General features: G+C 48.5%; 1 protein-coding gene across 10 annotated transcripts in view; it reads right to left on the bottom strand.

Moving 5' to 3' along the window:
• Nucleotides 1-4141: 4141 nt before the first annotated feature.
• TRAF3 (TNF receptor associated factor 3) overlaps nt 4142-15250 on the bottom strand; it is a 105514-nt gene continuing 94405 nt past the window's right edge. For all 10 annotated transcript variants that reach the window (XM_063089514.1, XM_063089520.1, XM_063089515.1 and 7 more), the window contains 3 exons: nt 12055-12195; nt 6262-6436; nt 4142-5212 (listed from right to left, as the gene is read on the bottom strand). In XM_063089514.1, the coding sequence (XP_062945584.1) occupies nt 4641-5212; nt 6262-6436; nt 12055-12195 (888 nt within the window). In that variant the 3' untranslated portion in view covers nt 4142-4640. The remainder of the gene's footprint in view (nt 5213-6261; nt 6437-12054; nt 12196-15250) is intronic.

The raw sequence follows: 15250 nt of genomic DNA, 5'->3' as shown, positions 1-15250 counted from the left end.
AAAGGAGCTCCCAGAATCCTCCCTAGTTCTCCTTCTGCAGTCTTATAAGATATAAACTAAAAATTAAAAAAAAACAGTATTCGACAGCTCTGCCTGAGCCCTTTTCAATATGCTAATTACCCCAAGCAGAGGGATGCTTTTGGGAGGGCTGGGGATCAGGCAGGAGGCCCCCTCACTGCCCACATGGGGAGTCTGCGCTCCTGACCTACCCTGTGACAACCCATAGAGATAGCAGTGCCGCCAACCTGCCCTCCGGGGCTGGAAATGTCTGTGGCTGGGCATAAGATAACTTGTCTCTGCACCACTCCCTTATGTGCAGAGGGAAGAAGGCGATACTGCCCCGCTGTTGGAACTGGCGCGCTCCCCGGTCTCCCCTTGAGCTGACAAGCAATGACCCACCTCAGGGGTCCTTTTGTTGTTGTTTAAGGATCCATCCAGACACCCTTTACTTTGCTGGACGTTGTCCACTGGCTGTGAGGACACTGGGCCTGCCATGGGTGGCCACCACAGGACACTGTCAAGTGGGGGCACGCACCATTAATGATGATGCCAGGATGGCAAGTGTCCACTGGGACAGGTAGCCCCTGGCCCCAGGTGACTGAGGACACTGGGGCAAACTGAGGCGGCCCGTGGATGCAGCTGGCTGTCCCTGGGGGACTGCACCTAACACCCTGTGTCCTCACTGAGGTGGGCCACATGTTGTCAAGGGGAAGCCTTGGGGTGTCAGTCCTGCCAAAGAGCCAAGTACGTGGGCATCCCGGCAGGCACAGGTCTGCAGTCCCTGGTGGAGACGGCTGCCTGGGCATGGAAGCCACAGCACTTCACACCATGGCTCCCTGGTGTCACAGGCCAAGGGAGAAACAGGAAAAGCGCAGGGACGGAGCCGCTCGAGCAAAGAGCTTCTCCATTCAACTGGCTGTTTTGGCATCAAGGGGACACCAGTTTCGTCCCTGGGCAGAGGTGCTCTGAGAAGCAGTCATGAATTGGGGCTATGACGTGGGCCTTCCCTGCCCAGCTGCACAGTGAACAGTGCCAGCGAGTCAAGGCCTTTACCTGGGGCGAGACCTGCTCTGGGGGAACAACACCAGCTCTTCCTTGATGGGTCTTAGGACAGTTTACAAATTCCTATCTTGCCTCCTCTTTATCCCTATGAACCCAGGAAGCTGAAAAGCCCAGCTGATTAAAATTTTTTTTTTTTTTAAAGGCTCATTTAAGCTGATTCCGGCTCACCCAGGGCTGGGTCTTTCCAGTCTTAAAGAGCCAAATGAGGCCCAGCCAGGGCCCCACAAGACTCCCCACCCCCAGCTGACCACAGCCTGGCCCCCGCCCACTGGGATGCTCACTGAATTGGCTCTTTGGCAGCCTGGCCCACACGCTGGCTTCTGGCTACTCAGGCCCCCTTAGCCAAGCCCTAGAACCAGAGGGTCAGACTTCCAAGCCCCATCGTGGGCCTGCTCAGGTCCCTCGTGCCCGCCACGTGTGTGCCAGGCCAGGCCAGCCTGGGCCGCCTCCCACTCCAGCGGCAGAGAGCGCAGAGCGACAGCGCTCGAGAGACTGCACGAGGCAAGTAGAAACAGGAAGCTGTTTTCATCTCCATTACGGAGGAGACAGGGAAGCAGACTGGTTTAGTTCATGCACGAGGGACTCGGTGTTGGTTTCTTTAAAGTATTGAACAGTTCTGTCTTGGTGGGAGTTTTGTCACTTTCAGTGAATGGAAAGCGTACACCCAAGTACACACAGTGTGTGACCACCCTGCACTTCCCGTGGCTGTGACCCTGTGCATGGGGAGGGCTGAGTGCTGCCAGGATGGGCAGCTGGGCCTCAGCCGCGGGGGGCCACCGAGGACTCCTAGGACGGAGCAACGCCAGGCACATCCACGGTCGGGGGACAACTTTAAACACTACCCATGAGACCGCTTTCCAACAAGTCCCCAGTACACAGGAGAGAAAGATGAACACAGCACAGAGACTACAAGGTACATGACCCCCTCCCACTCTATTATCAAGTCACATGAGGATGAAGCTGAGGACACAGAGCACGCCTCATCCTAGGGGACAGTGCCAGGCACTCAAGTTACATCCTGTGGGCTCCTCGGGCGGGAGGCAAGGAGGGCCCATCGTGTCCCACCAGGAGCATGTCTAGGAAGGACAACTGGAAAAATCCCACCAACAAGCTGACGGCCCACACCCAAACCAGGACTTAAGTCCAGAGAAGGGGAAAAAAATGTTTTTTTTTTACCAGACCAGGATGTTACTTATCCTAAGTAATTTGTTAATATTGTACATGCTTTTTGCAAGGGGGAAGGAAGTCACAGGGATGTCCCTGTTATTAATCTCTGGCTGCAGGAAGGCCACCTGAGCCAGGTAGGGACTGCCAGGAGGTCCTCCCTTTTCCAGGCCACCAGGGTAGAACCCAGGGTACAAGCCTGGAGGCGGCTGGGGATACCTTCGAGGGAAGTAGTTTCCGCAGCTTCTGCAGGAAGTCCTTCCTTTGTGAGCAGGGACACATGACTCCTTCATGGGGCAAAACCAATGACACTGACTTGCCCCAAAGCAATCCCAGGAGAGTAGAGAGAGGAGAGGCAGATGAACGGGCGAGCGGCACGAGAGGGCATGGCAGATGCTTGGGACCAATGAGGTCACGCATGGGAGCACGGGGGATGGGCAGGCGGTAGGAGGGCACTTCCAGCAGGCACTGGGGCGAAGGCACACCCAGGACAAATGGCAGCACCAGAGACAAGGTGGGCCACCGGGCACCAACCCAGCTGTCCCCGCGCAACCATGGGGAGAGCCCAGAGGCAGGCAGTCTGAAGTGCGCGGCCCAGCCGGCCAATTGTGGGCGCGTCTTTTGGATGAGTGGCACAGATGCGGTGGTTTGCACACATTGGTTTTGCCTAAGAAGCACCCGTCACGTGTAGCACCCATCAGTGGTAAGAGCACCATGAAGCGTGGTGCATAGCAAAAGGGGCGCAGGGGCAGGGCTCCAGGCTTCTAATCACAGTTGGACCATTGAGAGACGGTAAACAGTAAGTTGTGAGTGCCATCTGGGCAGGCGCAGGCTGGGACAGTGGGCCTGAGGCCACCTTTCCCACCAGGGAGGTGGTTCAGGGATGCCAGGTGGTCAGCCTGGGCAGGCCCCCAGAGCAGCGGTCTCTGGAATGCTCAGTGGGTTCTGCTTTGAGCTGTGTGGACACCCACGGCCCAGGTGGGGACACAGAGAGGCTTGGCTTCTGCTCCACACTTGCCTCCCTTGGGGTGGGACCAGGCCGCATCTGGGGCAGGTGGCACACTTTTGGGGCCTAGAGATTTGGAATCTGTGATAATTAAACGGTGGAGGCTCCAGAAGCCGACGGTGGAGCTTGGCTTCCCCTCAGCAGCTACGGAGCTGTCTGAGGGCCCTTGTCGAGACAAAGATCTAGTGGTAGAGAGAAAAGTCAGGTTAAACTATCACTTTCTAGAATGATGCTGAACGCAAACCCAGGATCGAGAAGCAGCAAGTCACATCTAAGGCACGTGTACTGTATGCCACCATCTCTATGCAAAGATGTTGCTTTTGGAGATCATTAATAAAATGCAGCAATATGATAGAACGAAGAAACATCTGCTGTGGCCTCCTTCAGCACAAGTCACCTGCCCACCCCTGGACACTGGACACTGGAGACTGAAGGTCGGTGCTGTCAGCAATAGACAGCTCATCTGGACAAATGGGGCAGAATTTTAAAAACCTACAGGATTTTGTTTAGAACTCCAAAGTTCAACTAATGCCCTATTTTAGGGTGAAAACAATTATAAATCTGAAAATGATGCACAGCATCCATGAGCAATGTTCCTTTCATAGTAATTTTGAAGTAGTGTCATTAACTACGACAGATATTGAAGGTTTACATTTCTAACGAGAAATAACAACAGATTGAATATTCTCTTTCCTATCACAAGTGATAACCAGTGTTTGATAGTTTACATTTTCTTCCAAGAAATATCAGTCTATCAACGTTTTAAAATAAAATGTTTGCAGTAACAATTTTTTGTAGAACTTTAAATTAAAAAATGATTCTGAATTTAGAGACTTTCAAAAAAGACCTAGGTGTATATTTCAGGGTCTTCTGACAAACAAATTATTAAAACAGAGACCAGATGAGGCCTTAAAAATAGACAATATACTATATTTGAAACAAGATTGCACTCTTGAGTTTTAGAATGAATATATCAGAATTGTATTATTATTTCATAAGTTTTCCTTTCACTTAACATGCTGACATGTCCAGCTATCCCCACACGTGTGTGTTTTCTTTTTGTGATATTCAAGTTTAAGGAAGAAAAATCATGTTTCTTTTTTTTAGCATATATGTTTTCCACCTTAATTAACTAGATCTTTAAAAATAAAATGAAAACCTTCTCTGACAGCAGTATTTATCTCATCGAAGGATAAATAATTCCTCAGAGCGAAGTGATGCTAGTCTATTAGAAAACATGTCAGGTCTGTTTTCACGTGGGGCTCCTCCCACCGCTGCGCAGCCGCCTTCTGCCGCTTCCTCCGTTCCATAAGGTCCTTTTCTGAGCGCGAGGACCTCAGTGAGGAAAGACTGGTTCAAACCCTCCAGAGGAGTTACCTTCTGCTAAATCCACCTCCCCAGTTACTCGTCAGGGGTCGGGCAGATCCGAAGTATCCACTATGACTTTAATAAAAATTGTATCATCTTTAATATACGTCCCATTTTCTAAAACAGTTTGGGCCACAAAGACTGGGCAGCCAGAGGCAATATTCATCTCTCCAGTGGGTTTCTTGAAGCTGCTGCTGTTGGGGTCGGGCTTGAATGCATCTCCCAAGTGACGCCGAGAGGACCCCTGATCCATCAACATGAGCGTCACTTTCTGCTTGAACGGCCAGGGAAGCAGAGCATCGTATTCTCCACGCATAATGACAAAAAACAGCGACAGATGCGTCCCTTTCCCCATCCCGTCCCCATTCAGGTAGACCCTGGCACACATCTTATAGCCAAAATAGCCAGTGTAGAAAGGCTGGCTGTAAAGAGATAGGGTCTTCCCCATGACGGCCTCCTGCTTCCGCCGCTTGTAATCACGGATCTTCCAAATCAGCACGCCGTTGTAGCTGGCGGTCTCGAGGACCTGGAACCGCAGGTCCATGTCGGCCAGGCGGATGTCATGGACGCTCAGCATCTGGTCATGCCGGCTCAGCTGGGACTCCAGCAGGCCTAGCGCAGGCGAACGAGACGGGTGAGCATCAGAAAGGTTAGGGAAGCAAATCCACACCAGCATTTGAAGTAAACAAAGTAAAAATCACTGTGGCTACCGGGGGTAGGAGAGGAAAAACACCATGTACATGTCCTGAAACATCTTCCTTCTATGAAAGGGCTCAGGTTCCAGGACCCCCAACACTCACATCCACAGTCACTGGCTGGACAAACTGTCAGGTCACAGACTGCTAAGACAGGATGCCCTGGGTGGGTAACCCTGAACCTGCATGCCACAGGGCACCTCAATGCAGGGTCAGTGACAAAGCGATCCTTCTCCACTGCTGCAGCCTCAGAAGCCCACTGGGGCAGGAGTCCCTGGGGGGCAGGGGTGGCCACCCTCTGGCCTCCAGGTCACGGAGTCACCTGTGTCCTGAGTCTAACTAAGCTGCTCTCCTCTCTGCTCCAATCCCGAATCATCTGCCTGCTTAATCCAACCCCACCCGCACCACGATAATCCTGGTTTCTTTCCACATTAATCCTTTTCATGCAAATATTCACAATACTCATTCAGTCCCCAAAGCCACAGGCCCACATCTGCTTCTGGATACCAGAATACACTGGTGAGTGTGCCGAGATTTCCTTCCACCTCCTCTGCCTTGCCAGCTCCTGTCCTATGAATGCTCAGGAGTGTGGCCTGGAGCTCCTGACCAGCCGGCCCTGGCCTCCTCCTGTGCCCTTCTCTATTCAGGCCTGTCCTGTGGCTAACCCTCATGGCCCCTGCCTCTCTTGGGGACAGCTCTGCAGCTTCCTGCAGGTGTGCCAGCCCCACTCTCTACCATCGCACATAAGGAAATATTTCTCTTCACTGAAGGAATCTCAGCCAGAAAATGATCATAGCTCTTTGCATTTGTATTACCTGTAATTAGAAAGAAGTGTTCGAAGGCAGCATGTGCCTAATGTACCTTGTATCCCACAGATTCACGGCACAGCACTTACCGCGGGCTCTAAGACACACGTCTCCTGCCCCGGCCCCCACAGACCCGGCCCCGCCCTGCCACCCTCCTCACCGGTGTTGCGAGCCGCCTGCCCCGCGCTCTTGTCCACACTTTCCAGCTCGGTCACGCGGTTCTGGAGGGACTCCACGCTGCTCTTCATGCTGTCCGCTTCTTCCCAGTTCTGCCGGAAGGGGCGGATCTCTTTGTCGAGCTCTTTCAGTTTCTCTGCTTGGCTGTCTATTACCCGCTTCCAAATCAAAGGTGTTAAAAAAGCAAAAAACAGTTAGAGCTCTCTGACAATGCCGCACCACCCATCAAACAGGCTAGTTAGGCCAAGGAGCCAGCCACAGAGGTGCCTGGATGAGGCCTCCGCCTGCTGCTCCTGGGTCAGTTCTAACTCCTGGCAGAGGACCTGAGTCAGCCCTGCTCCTGGGAGCCCCACTAGGGACAAGCACCTATGCTCTGCAGGGAGCACACAGGGTGACGTGAAGCCAGGCGTAAGAGGATATGTTCTTATGGAAAACAATTTAATCATGTTTTACTATGTCCAGTTTGCTTTGCTGAAAGAGAATCATCAGGAAAGAGAAGTGATGGGCGATGTGTGCAGGTGACCAGGTGGAAGGGGATTCCTGCCTAAGTAGCTCAGATGTGCACTTTGGGCAGGAAGTAGCTCTTGCTTCCTCTGCCCACAGCTCCTGCCTGGTGTTCTCCATCTTATGCCAGCCCCAGTGTCGCCTATATGTCTCTCATGCACCTGTGTCCAGGTGTCTGTGGATCCCACCAGCTCTGCTTTCGGATGCCCCAGGTCTGACCTCGCCCTCACGCTCAGGAGTGTCCCCTCCTGGCCTTCCTCACAGGCTGGCAGTGCCTCTGCAGGCTTGCCAGGCTCCCACAGCATCTTGCCCACATGTACCTCAGGGGCCACTGGTACCAGGTCCTGCTTCCCAGGGGGGGACAAAGGCACAGAAGAGCCTTGCTGCCAAGTGGCAGTCATGAAGTCTCAGCTTCAAGATGCTGGGGTCACGCCCATGTGGCCTTATCTTCCCTTTGAACAGCTGAGGGCCTCCTACCCTGCTGCCTGGCCCAGGGGAAGCCCCGCCCTGTCTCTGTGGCTGCAGAGGGTGCCCCAGAACCATACTGAGGTCCTGGGAGAGAAAGCTCCTGCCGCCCTGCTACCACCCCAGAGACCCCCCCCTTGATCTGTGCAGGTGGGTCCTTGGGTCCTGGGTAAAAAACCAAGGGGGCTGAAGCCTATGAGCTCTTCCTCACCCCATGGCACACTCAGTCCCATGAGCCCACCCACAGTGGGAGGCAGAACAACAGGAACACTGTCTTCAGACACACACGTGGTTGCCACAGCCAGATCTGATTTTACACACCTTAATGTAAAAGATTCAGAAAAACCCTCTTCCAGAAACACACAGGCCCTGTACGTTTATAACTAACTGGAGGGAAGAGAACCAAGCTCCAACTGTGGTGGCCCAGTCTGTTTTAAAGGACGGGAGTGTCCACTTATTAGATGAACCCAGGTACCTAAAGGGTTTTCACTTCTAAAAAGAAGTTGCCTTTTTGAAATAAAGCTTGTGAAGATTAGCTAGCTCCGTGCTCCACGAGGCTGTGGAATGACTGAGCCGCCTCTGAGGCCGCATCTCACACGGGTGCTCAGGGGAAAGCCCAGGGCCCCTCTGAATTCACTTCTCCTTTTGGAAGTCTATTTTTAAACTTTTAGGTTTCAGCACCTTTGCTGGCTGTTACTAGCCACGAAGGAACAAACAAGGCAGGTTTGGGTTGCTTTCTGGGGGTAAAAGCACAGTGTTATTCTTCCTGTTCTTTCCAAGAAATCTCATGTTAGCTAACATTTTAAAAAGGATGATCCCTCCAATGCACACCTCTTTCTACATCAAAGTCCCTTTATTTTAAACAAGTACATATGGCCAGATGAATACTTAATTAGTTCACAATGTCTGTTTTCTGGAGGACAAGCACTATTGACATTAATGAACATTCAAAAGCAGAACGCATTTCTCATGAATGCTGGTGAATGCTCTCATGCACTCTATCTACTGATATTATAAACTAGCGAGTGGGGCCGAGCCCGTGGTGCACTCGGGAGAGTGCGGCGCTGGGAGCGCAACGACGCTCCCGCTGCGGGTTCGGATCCTATATAGGAATGGCCGGTGCACTCACTGGCTGAGTGCCGGTCACGAAAAAGACAAAAAAAAAAACAAACTAGCAAGTGGAAGAGGCAAGCTAATGTGAACTCGATCAACAACAGTCTGGGGGATGCCATCTGTAACTCAGTGGACCCAGGAATGAACCACGAGTTACAGGATGGCCTGCGACAAGCCACTCATCACTTCTAAACTTCATGCCCCTGAGGCAGAAAAGGGGAAGACACTGAGCTGCTGCTCCTGCATGTCTGGTGACGTGTAGGGGACCGTGGCATGAAGGCTGTGGTACCACGCAAGGCCACACTCCACCTCCAGAGTGGAGCTGTGGAGTCTGAGATAAAGACTGCTGTGCTGCAGCAAGGCTCCCCAGCACAGCACGGGAAACTGAATCAGGACAGGAGGAGAACTCACACAACGTACAGCATCCGCACCGACGAGGCTCAACCAAATAACTTAGGAGGAGTCTCCACACAGGAAGGGAAATGTGCTATTTTTAAACGGGCCTTTCATTTGTATAAATGGCACAGTCTCAAAGCAGAGTGCAGATCTAAATTAAGCTTTCTCTGTAAAATGCAGCAAAGGCGATTTCACTCTCAGTAAGCACCTACACTCAGCCACGGCAGTGTTTCTATAAAAATAAATCTTAAATGCAGGTGTGGAATTTTATTAGAAAAACTCAGAAGCTAAGATAAATGGAGCAGACTGCACTCTACAGAAGTAAATCCTAATCAAAAGACCAGCTTTCAGAACATAAGTGATCAGCCACGCACCCCAACTTCAGGGCTCCAGTAGCCGATTCTTGCTGTTACTGCCTGCCCTCAGGTCACTGGGGCCGTGGTACACAAATGCTGTCCAGTGAGACCACTGGCCCTGCAGACCAGTGCCTGCAAGAGTCACCTCTCATCCCACTGACATCAGGAGTGCGGGGTCAAGCTCACACCTAGGCTGTCTTTGTAATTAAGAAAAACAGGATCTTTAAAAAACAAAAGATTAAGAAATAACCCTTCCTGGGCCAGCAAGAGCAAACACTCTTATACTCCATGCCCTGGACGCCTCTGCCTGCATCCCTGCCCACCACAGCCCACCACCAGGCACTGTGCACTCCCTGCGCGCTCTACCATCATCAGGAACTGAAGGTCTTCTGAGCAGCAGACAAGGAAGATGACCCTCAGTGCCTGCGCCATCAGCACAGTGGTCCACACGCAGGACTGGAGGATCCCGGGGGCAGGGGCAGGAGTGAGGGAAGGTTTCGGAGCCAGAGGCAGCCAAGGAAGACGTGGTGAGAAGACTCTTGGGCTCAGGGCCATCCACGCAGGAGTGTGGACCCTCTCCCTCTCAAGGAGTGAAGAGCAGGAGCATTTCACACTGGGGTGGGGCAAAGTTGGGAAGGCAACCAGTGGCCAGTCACTTGGGGTTTTCTGGGTCACGGTAGAGAACTGAAGGTAAACCCTTCCAGAGGCTACTCGAAGGGTTCTAAGGTGAGGAATGAAATAACAAGGTGCACGTCTGAGTGGGCTCCAGCTGCAGAGGGTGGAAGAGGGTCTGGGGGAGCAGAGAGAGCGTGCTCGGTTGAGTGCGGCTCCCACACAGCCAACACCTCTGGAATCTGGAGGCTTCGACCAGTGTCTCCTGAAGACCGACAGGTCCAGATTTCTCCTCGCCAGTCAAAGACTGCCAAAGATGATAAAACTAAATTTCACCTTTCAGAAAATCACACCGAGTGGCCCTCTGGGTAGACTGCTCTCATTAAATGGGTAAATGCCTTGTTCCCACACTCAAAGACATCATGCACATCCACTCGAATCTGAGTCCCTTTCTTTACTTTTTGATTTATTTATTTATTTTGGTGGCTGGTTTGGAGATCCAAACCTGTGACCTCGGTATTGCAAGGCTGTGCACTAACCAGCTGAGCTAACCGGCAGCCTCGAGGCCCCTTCTTTAAATACAATCTACTCCCCTCCTGCTGTTCCTTCTGTGCAGAAGAGGGCCGGTGAGTGTGCCCTCCTATTTATCACAGGCCCGGGAACGCTGAGGTCTGCCGTTACCACTCAGTCTTCACTTCTCTGCACTTGGGTGACTCAGTTTCCCCATTTTTTTCTGACTTTCACCTCACTGGTTTATTCAATCACAAAAGTTTTAAAATATAGATCACACACAGTAGAGTGATTAAATCCTACTAAAAATAAAGTGAATAAAACTTTTCTAGCTGGAAGAGGAGGAAACAAAGAGAGAGATAAAGGCATATGAAATCTCTCAAGTTTTAGACAAGTGCATTATACATCATTGTGTTTATGTTTTTTGTTATAAATGATGAGGATATAAATGAGCCCCCACTACTCATTCATTCTTCCTTCTGTTGTGATACTTTTAGAGGTGATTTTCCAGCACAACATTAATATCCTTGGCCTTTCCCTCTGCCTCTCTGAGCCCAGGTCAAATACAGTAGTTACAAGTGCTAGAGCTGCTCCCCAGGCACAGCAGGGTGGCCAAGTGGGAGGACAGGAGCCCGCACCCGTGCCTTGACTGGGCCTCCAGCAAAATGACAAGGGCTTCCAGCAGGCAACTTCCTGGTGTTTTATGTGACATTTTACTTTTTTGAGTCAATACAATGACTTGTACCTTTTCGAATACAATCTAATGTTTCATTGTGTTTTTTCCTCGGTGGGCAACCCCAAAGTTTAATAGAAATGAAATTAATTTAATAAATCCCTATGCAATTCAAGGCACTGTGACTCACCTCCAATGTCAGAACGGGAGAAAAGGCATTCCCAAAGAGGCCACGACTCTGCGCCATTAGGAACATTTTCTCTTCCAGATAATTTAGGGAAACACATCATAAGAACAAGCACTGAAAAACCACTTTAGTGACACGAGTGATTCTCGCACAGGCATGTGTGACACACATGGGACCACCATGACAAATGGGTGCTGCAAGTAAGCTGACGTGCTGACAGTACCCACAACAGTAACCTACCAACAGGCACCCAATGGAGACCTGTGCTGCCAACAGACGAGCAGCAACATCTCACAGGCCCATTTGCATGACCACCACTACTCACAGCACCAACGGTTTATTTATTTATTGTTTTGAAGGTAGCTCTGGATTACTACGTGAAATAGAGTGGGGCGAGCATGTGACACTGGAAAACGCAAAAGCAAATAGTTTGGCTTCACTTCACTTTAGGAAGTGAAACTTTTTTTTTTTTTTTTTTTTTTTTGTCGTTTTTTCGTGACCGGCACTCAGCCAGTGAGTGCACTGGCCATTCCTATATAGGATCCGAACCCGCGGCGGGAGCGTCGCCACGCTCCCCGTGCAGCACTCTCCCGAGTGCGCCACGGGCTCGGCCCTAGGAAGTGAAACTTTGCACATACAACTTCTCATGAGTAATATGAAATCTTAATAATTTAAAAAAACAGCTAGTTTTTAATAATACAGGCATTAAGCCTTATTTCACCAACAGTGGACCGAAGGCACAGAAGGGAGGTGATGGAATTTGCTCTCCAGAGAAAAGGAGATGGAAAACGGCCGGCCAACCTGAAGCTTCCCAGCTGTGCCTTTCCAGACGCTTCACTTAAGCAAGAGAAATGAGTCCCCGTTTGCCAAAGGTCAGGGCTTTAGCGCGGACGGCTGGCTAAGAAAGCCCGACAGGAGTCACTCGATCCTTTGATCTAGCCACAGTCTTAAGCTTCTTACCTGTAAATGAAGTATTTTGGATTCATTATTTCGAAGCATTTCCTTTTGCCTCTCAATTTCAATTTCAAAGCTACATATCTGATTGTGCAAACTCTGTATGCTCTTGTTTTTTTCTACACTTTCATTCTGCAGCAAGGAAACCTGAAAAACATTTTTTTCAATTAATGTAGCAAAAAGTAGTTTTAATGTTAATTAACAACAATGATAATGATATTAATTATTTTAATAATATAGGCCTTCTATTAGCTCACTGAAAGGAGTTGCAGAAGAAAAAAAAAATCCCTTCACACAGAAAATGAAAGTCCGGATAGTTTAATAAAGAATCCTATAAACTGCATTTTTCTGAATCTCTCCTGGTAATTAAGGTGAGGCAAAGTGCAGCAACTGATTGAATTTCAGAATGAACGGGATACTCTTAGAGTTTTTGCTGAAAAGTAATAAATCTTTTACCAGAATAGCTTTCAAATTTTGACTAGGAAACATAGTAAGAAACACATTCTTACACATCACCTCATCTGAACAAACACTGGTGTGCCTGTATACCTGAGAAACAGGTTTCACAAAACTGTATTTGCCCTAATCACTTACAGTGCATCCTGATATTTTCTATTTTATTCTATTTCACTTAAAAAAAAAAATGCTAGTCCCTGGAGGACATTATGCTTAGTGAAATAAGCCAGGCACAAAGAGAGAAACACCTCATGATCTCACTATATGTGGGATCTAAGAAAGTCAAACTCACAGAAGCAGAGAGAATGGTTACCAGAGGCTGAGGGGTGTGGCACACTGGAAAGATGCTGGTCAAAGATTACAAAGTTTCAGTTAGACAGAAGAAATAAATTTTGAGATCGGCATAGCGCAGTGACTATAGTTAATAATAATGTAACATATATTTCAAAATTGCTGAGAGCAGATTTTAAATATTTGTACCACAAAAAAAAGTGAGGTGATAGATATGTTAATTCGCTTGATATAACCATTCCACAATACATATATCGAAACATCACACTATACCACATAAACACATACAATTATTATTTGTCAATCAAAAAATGCTAGTTACAACCTACTAAATTACAGTTGTCCCTTGAACAACATTGGGATTAGGGGCACCGAGTCCCTGCACAGTCAAAAATCCACCTGTAACTTTTGACTCTCCAAACACTTAACTGCTAATAGGCTACTGTTGCCTGGGAGCCTTACCGATAGCATAAACACTCAACGAACGCATATCCTGTATGTTATATGCATTACATAGTGTATTCTTACAATCATGTAAGCTAGAAAAAAGAAAATGTTAAGAAAATCATAAGGAAGAGAAAATGTATTTGCAGTACTTAGTGTATTTAATGAAAAAATCCAAGTAAAAGTGAACCCACTCAGTTCAAATCCATGTTGTTTAAGGGTCAATGTATTTCACATTCACCAATGGGTCACACCCTCCAGTTTAAAAAGCACTCCCAACATAATAAGAAAGTCTGGTAAGAATAAAAATTACATGAGTGCTTCGGCTCATCCTCGGGGCCAACCATTAACCCGTGAGACACAGAGACGGAGCTGACACCTGCAGAGACCCTGCCACGAAAGCTCAGCAAAGTCATCTGCAACACTCGTCAGTCAAAGGAAGCGCCTGCTGAGCAAGCATTCCCCAGCCTACCTTTGACCTTTTCAAAATCTCTTCCTGAATAATAATCAGCTTCCAAAGACCACTTTATACTTGGTCTTCAAAGCCCCCAGAGAGGAAGAGTTCAAGGGCAACTCCTTCAAGGCTTCCTTCCTCACAAGGGTTCAACAAAGGGCACTTTGACCCTCAGCAAAAACCTCTATCTACCAACAGATGTCTCTATCCACTGGGGTGCTGCTACCACCCCAAAAGACAGCAAAGCCTGTGGTTCTTTTTTTTTGCGGCTGGCCAGTATGGTGTTCCAAGGCTGCACTCTACCCAGATGAGCTAACCAGACAGCCCACAACCTGATTCTGATGTGTACCTCTCCAGTGGTGAGCTCTCTAAAACCACCAATGCTTGCGGCCAGCCTGGCCAATGGTCACAAAGGTGACGGCTCGAGGGCATCTCAGGACAAAACTGAGTGTGATAAAGCACTGATTCCCAATGGCGTCCATTTGAAGGACAGCCAGCCTAAAGACAGGTGTCCTTTCCACGCTTGACACAATCTACTAAGGTAAGAAGTACCTTTGGAAACAATCACAACCTATGCTATTTTAAAACAAATATGTATTCACTAAGGAATATAAAACTTGCAGTGCCTCATGGGAAAAAATGACTTCACTTTCCCAGGATTTTACTCATCAAAAATCGACTTTCCTTCCCAAAACATAATGCTTCAAATGTCCATGAACTCCTACAAGTGACCAACTTGCACTAGTGCTGAGAGGGGCATACATGCAGAGTCCCTCAGTGGTTTTGTCTCTCCCAAAGTTAAAATTCATTCATTCCCACCTGTCTGCAATGGACAGAATTCCTAGACTCTTTCTTCTCACACACCTCAAAAAAGAGATGCCACATGCCAACTCTTTTGACAAAAATCTCAGTAACATCCCCAAAAACACTGGCAATTTTTTTCTGCAACAAATCAAGTACTTGAGTGTAAAAAGCAACTTACAGTAATTAACACACATTATACCATATTAAACTCTTAATTTCTTTCACTTAGGGACTTCCCTTATTTAAACTTTTAATATGTATTTGCTTATTTAAATCAAAGAACCCAACATTGTTGATTGCCTGCAGACTGCTGTTTTCCTTCATCCATTAGGTAGACATTGTCTGCACAGGAAGGTCTACCTGGCGGATGTTTTTCCAGGGAGCTATGTAGCAGATGAAAACAGGGATCCCCTCATCCTCCCCTCAGACCCTGCGTATCGAGAGCATCTTTACCCCAGCCCACTCTGGCAGGGGCACTCTACATTAACCTTTGATTTAAGCTTCCCTAAAATATAAGATGGGTGTTTTTAAGCCCAGATTTTATAAAATGGTTTTTCTGTAGTTTGACCATGAATGTGAGGTCTTTTTGAATCAATTCAAACATTCTATTTTCTATTACAGATGAACGAAACAACCTAAGAGATTCCAATTGAATAATTCTATAAGCGTAAATAAATTCCCATTTTAAGAAAATGTAAATATCCCCATTCTTTGTCAAGCCTTTACCTTAGGACCTAGTAAAGGGCAGACAGA

This window comes from Cynocephalus volans, chromosome 3 (genome assembly GCF_027409185.1).
Source record: "Cynocephalus volans isolate mCynVol1 chromosome 3, mCynVol1.pri, whole genome shotgun sequence".
Taxonomy (NCBI): Eukaryota; Metazoa; Chordata; class Mammalia; order Dermoptera; family Cynocephalidae; genus Cynocephalus; species Cynocephalus volans.
The sequence above is the reverse complement of the archived record's forward strand: the minus strand, read 5'-3'. Positions and strand labels throughout refer to the sequence as shown.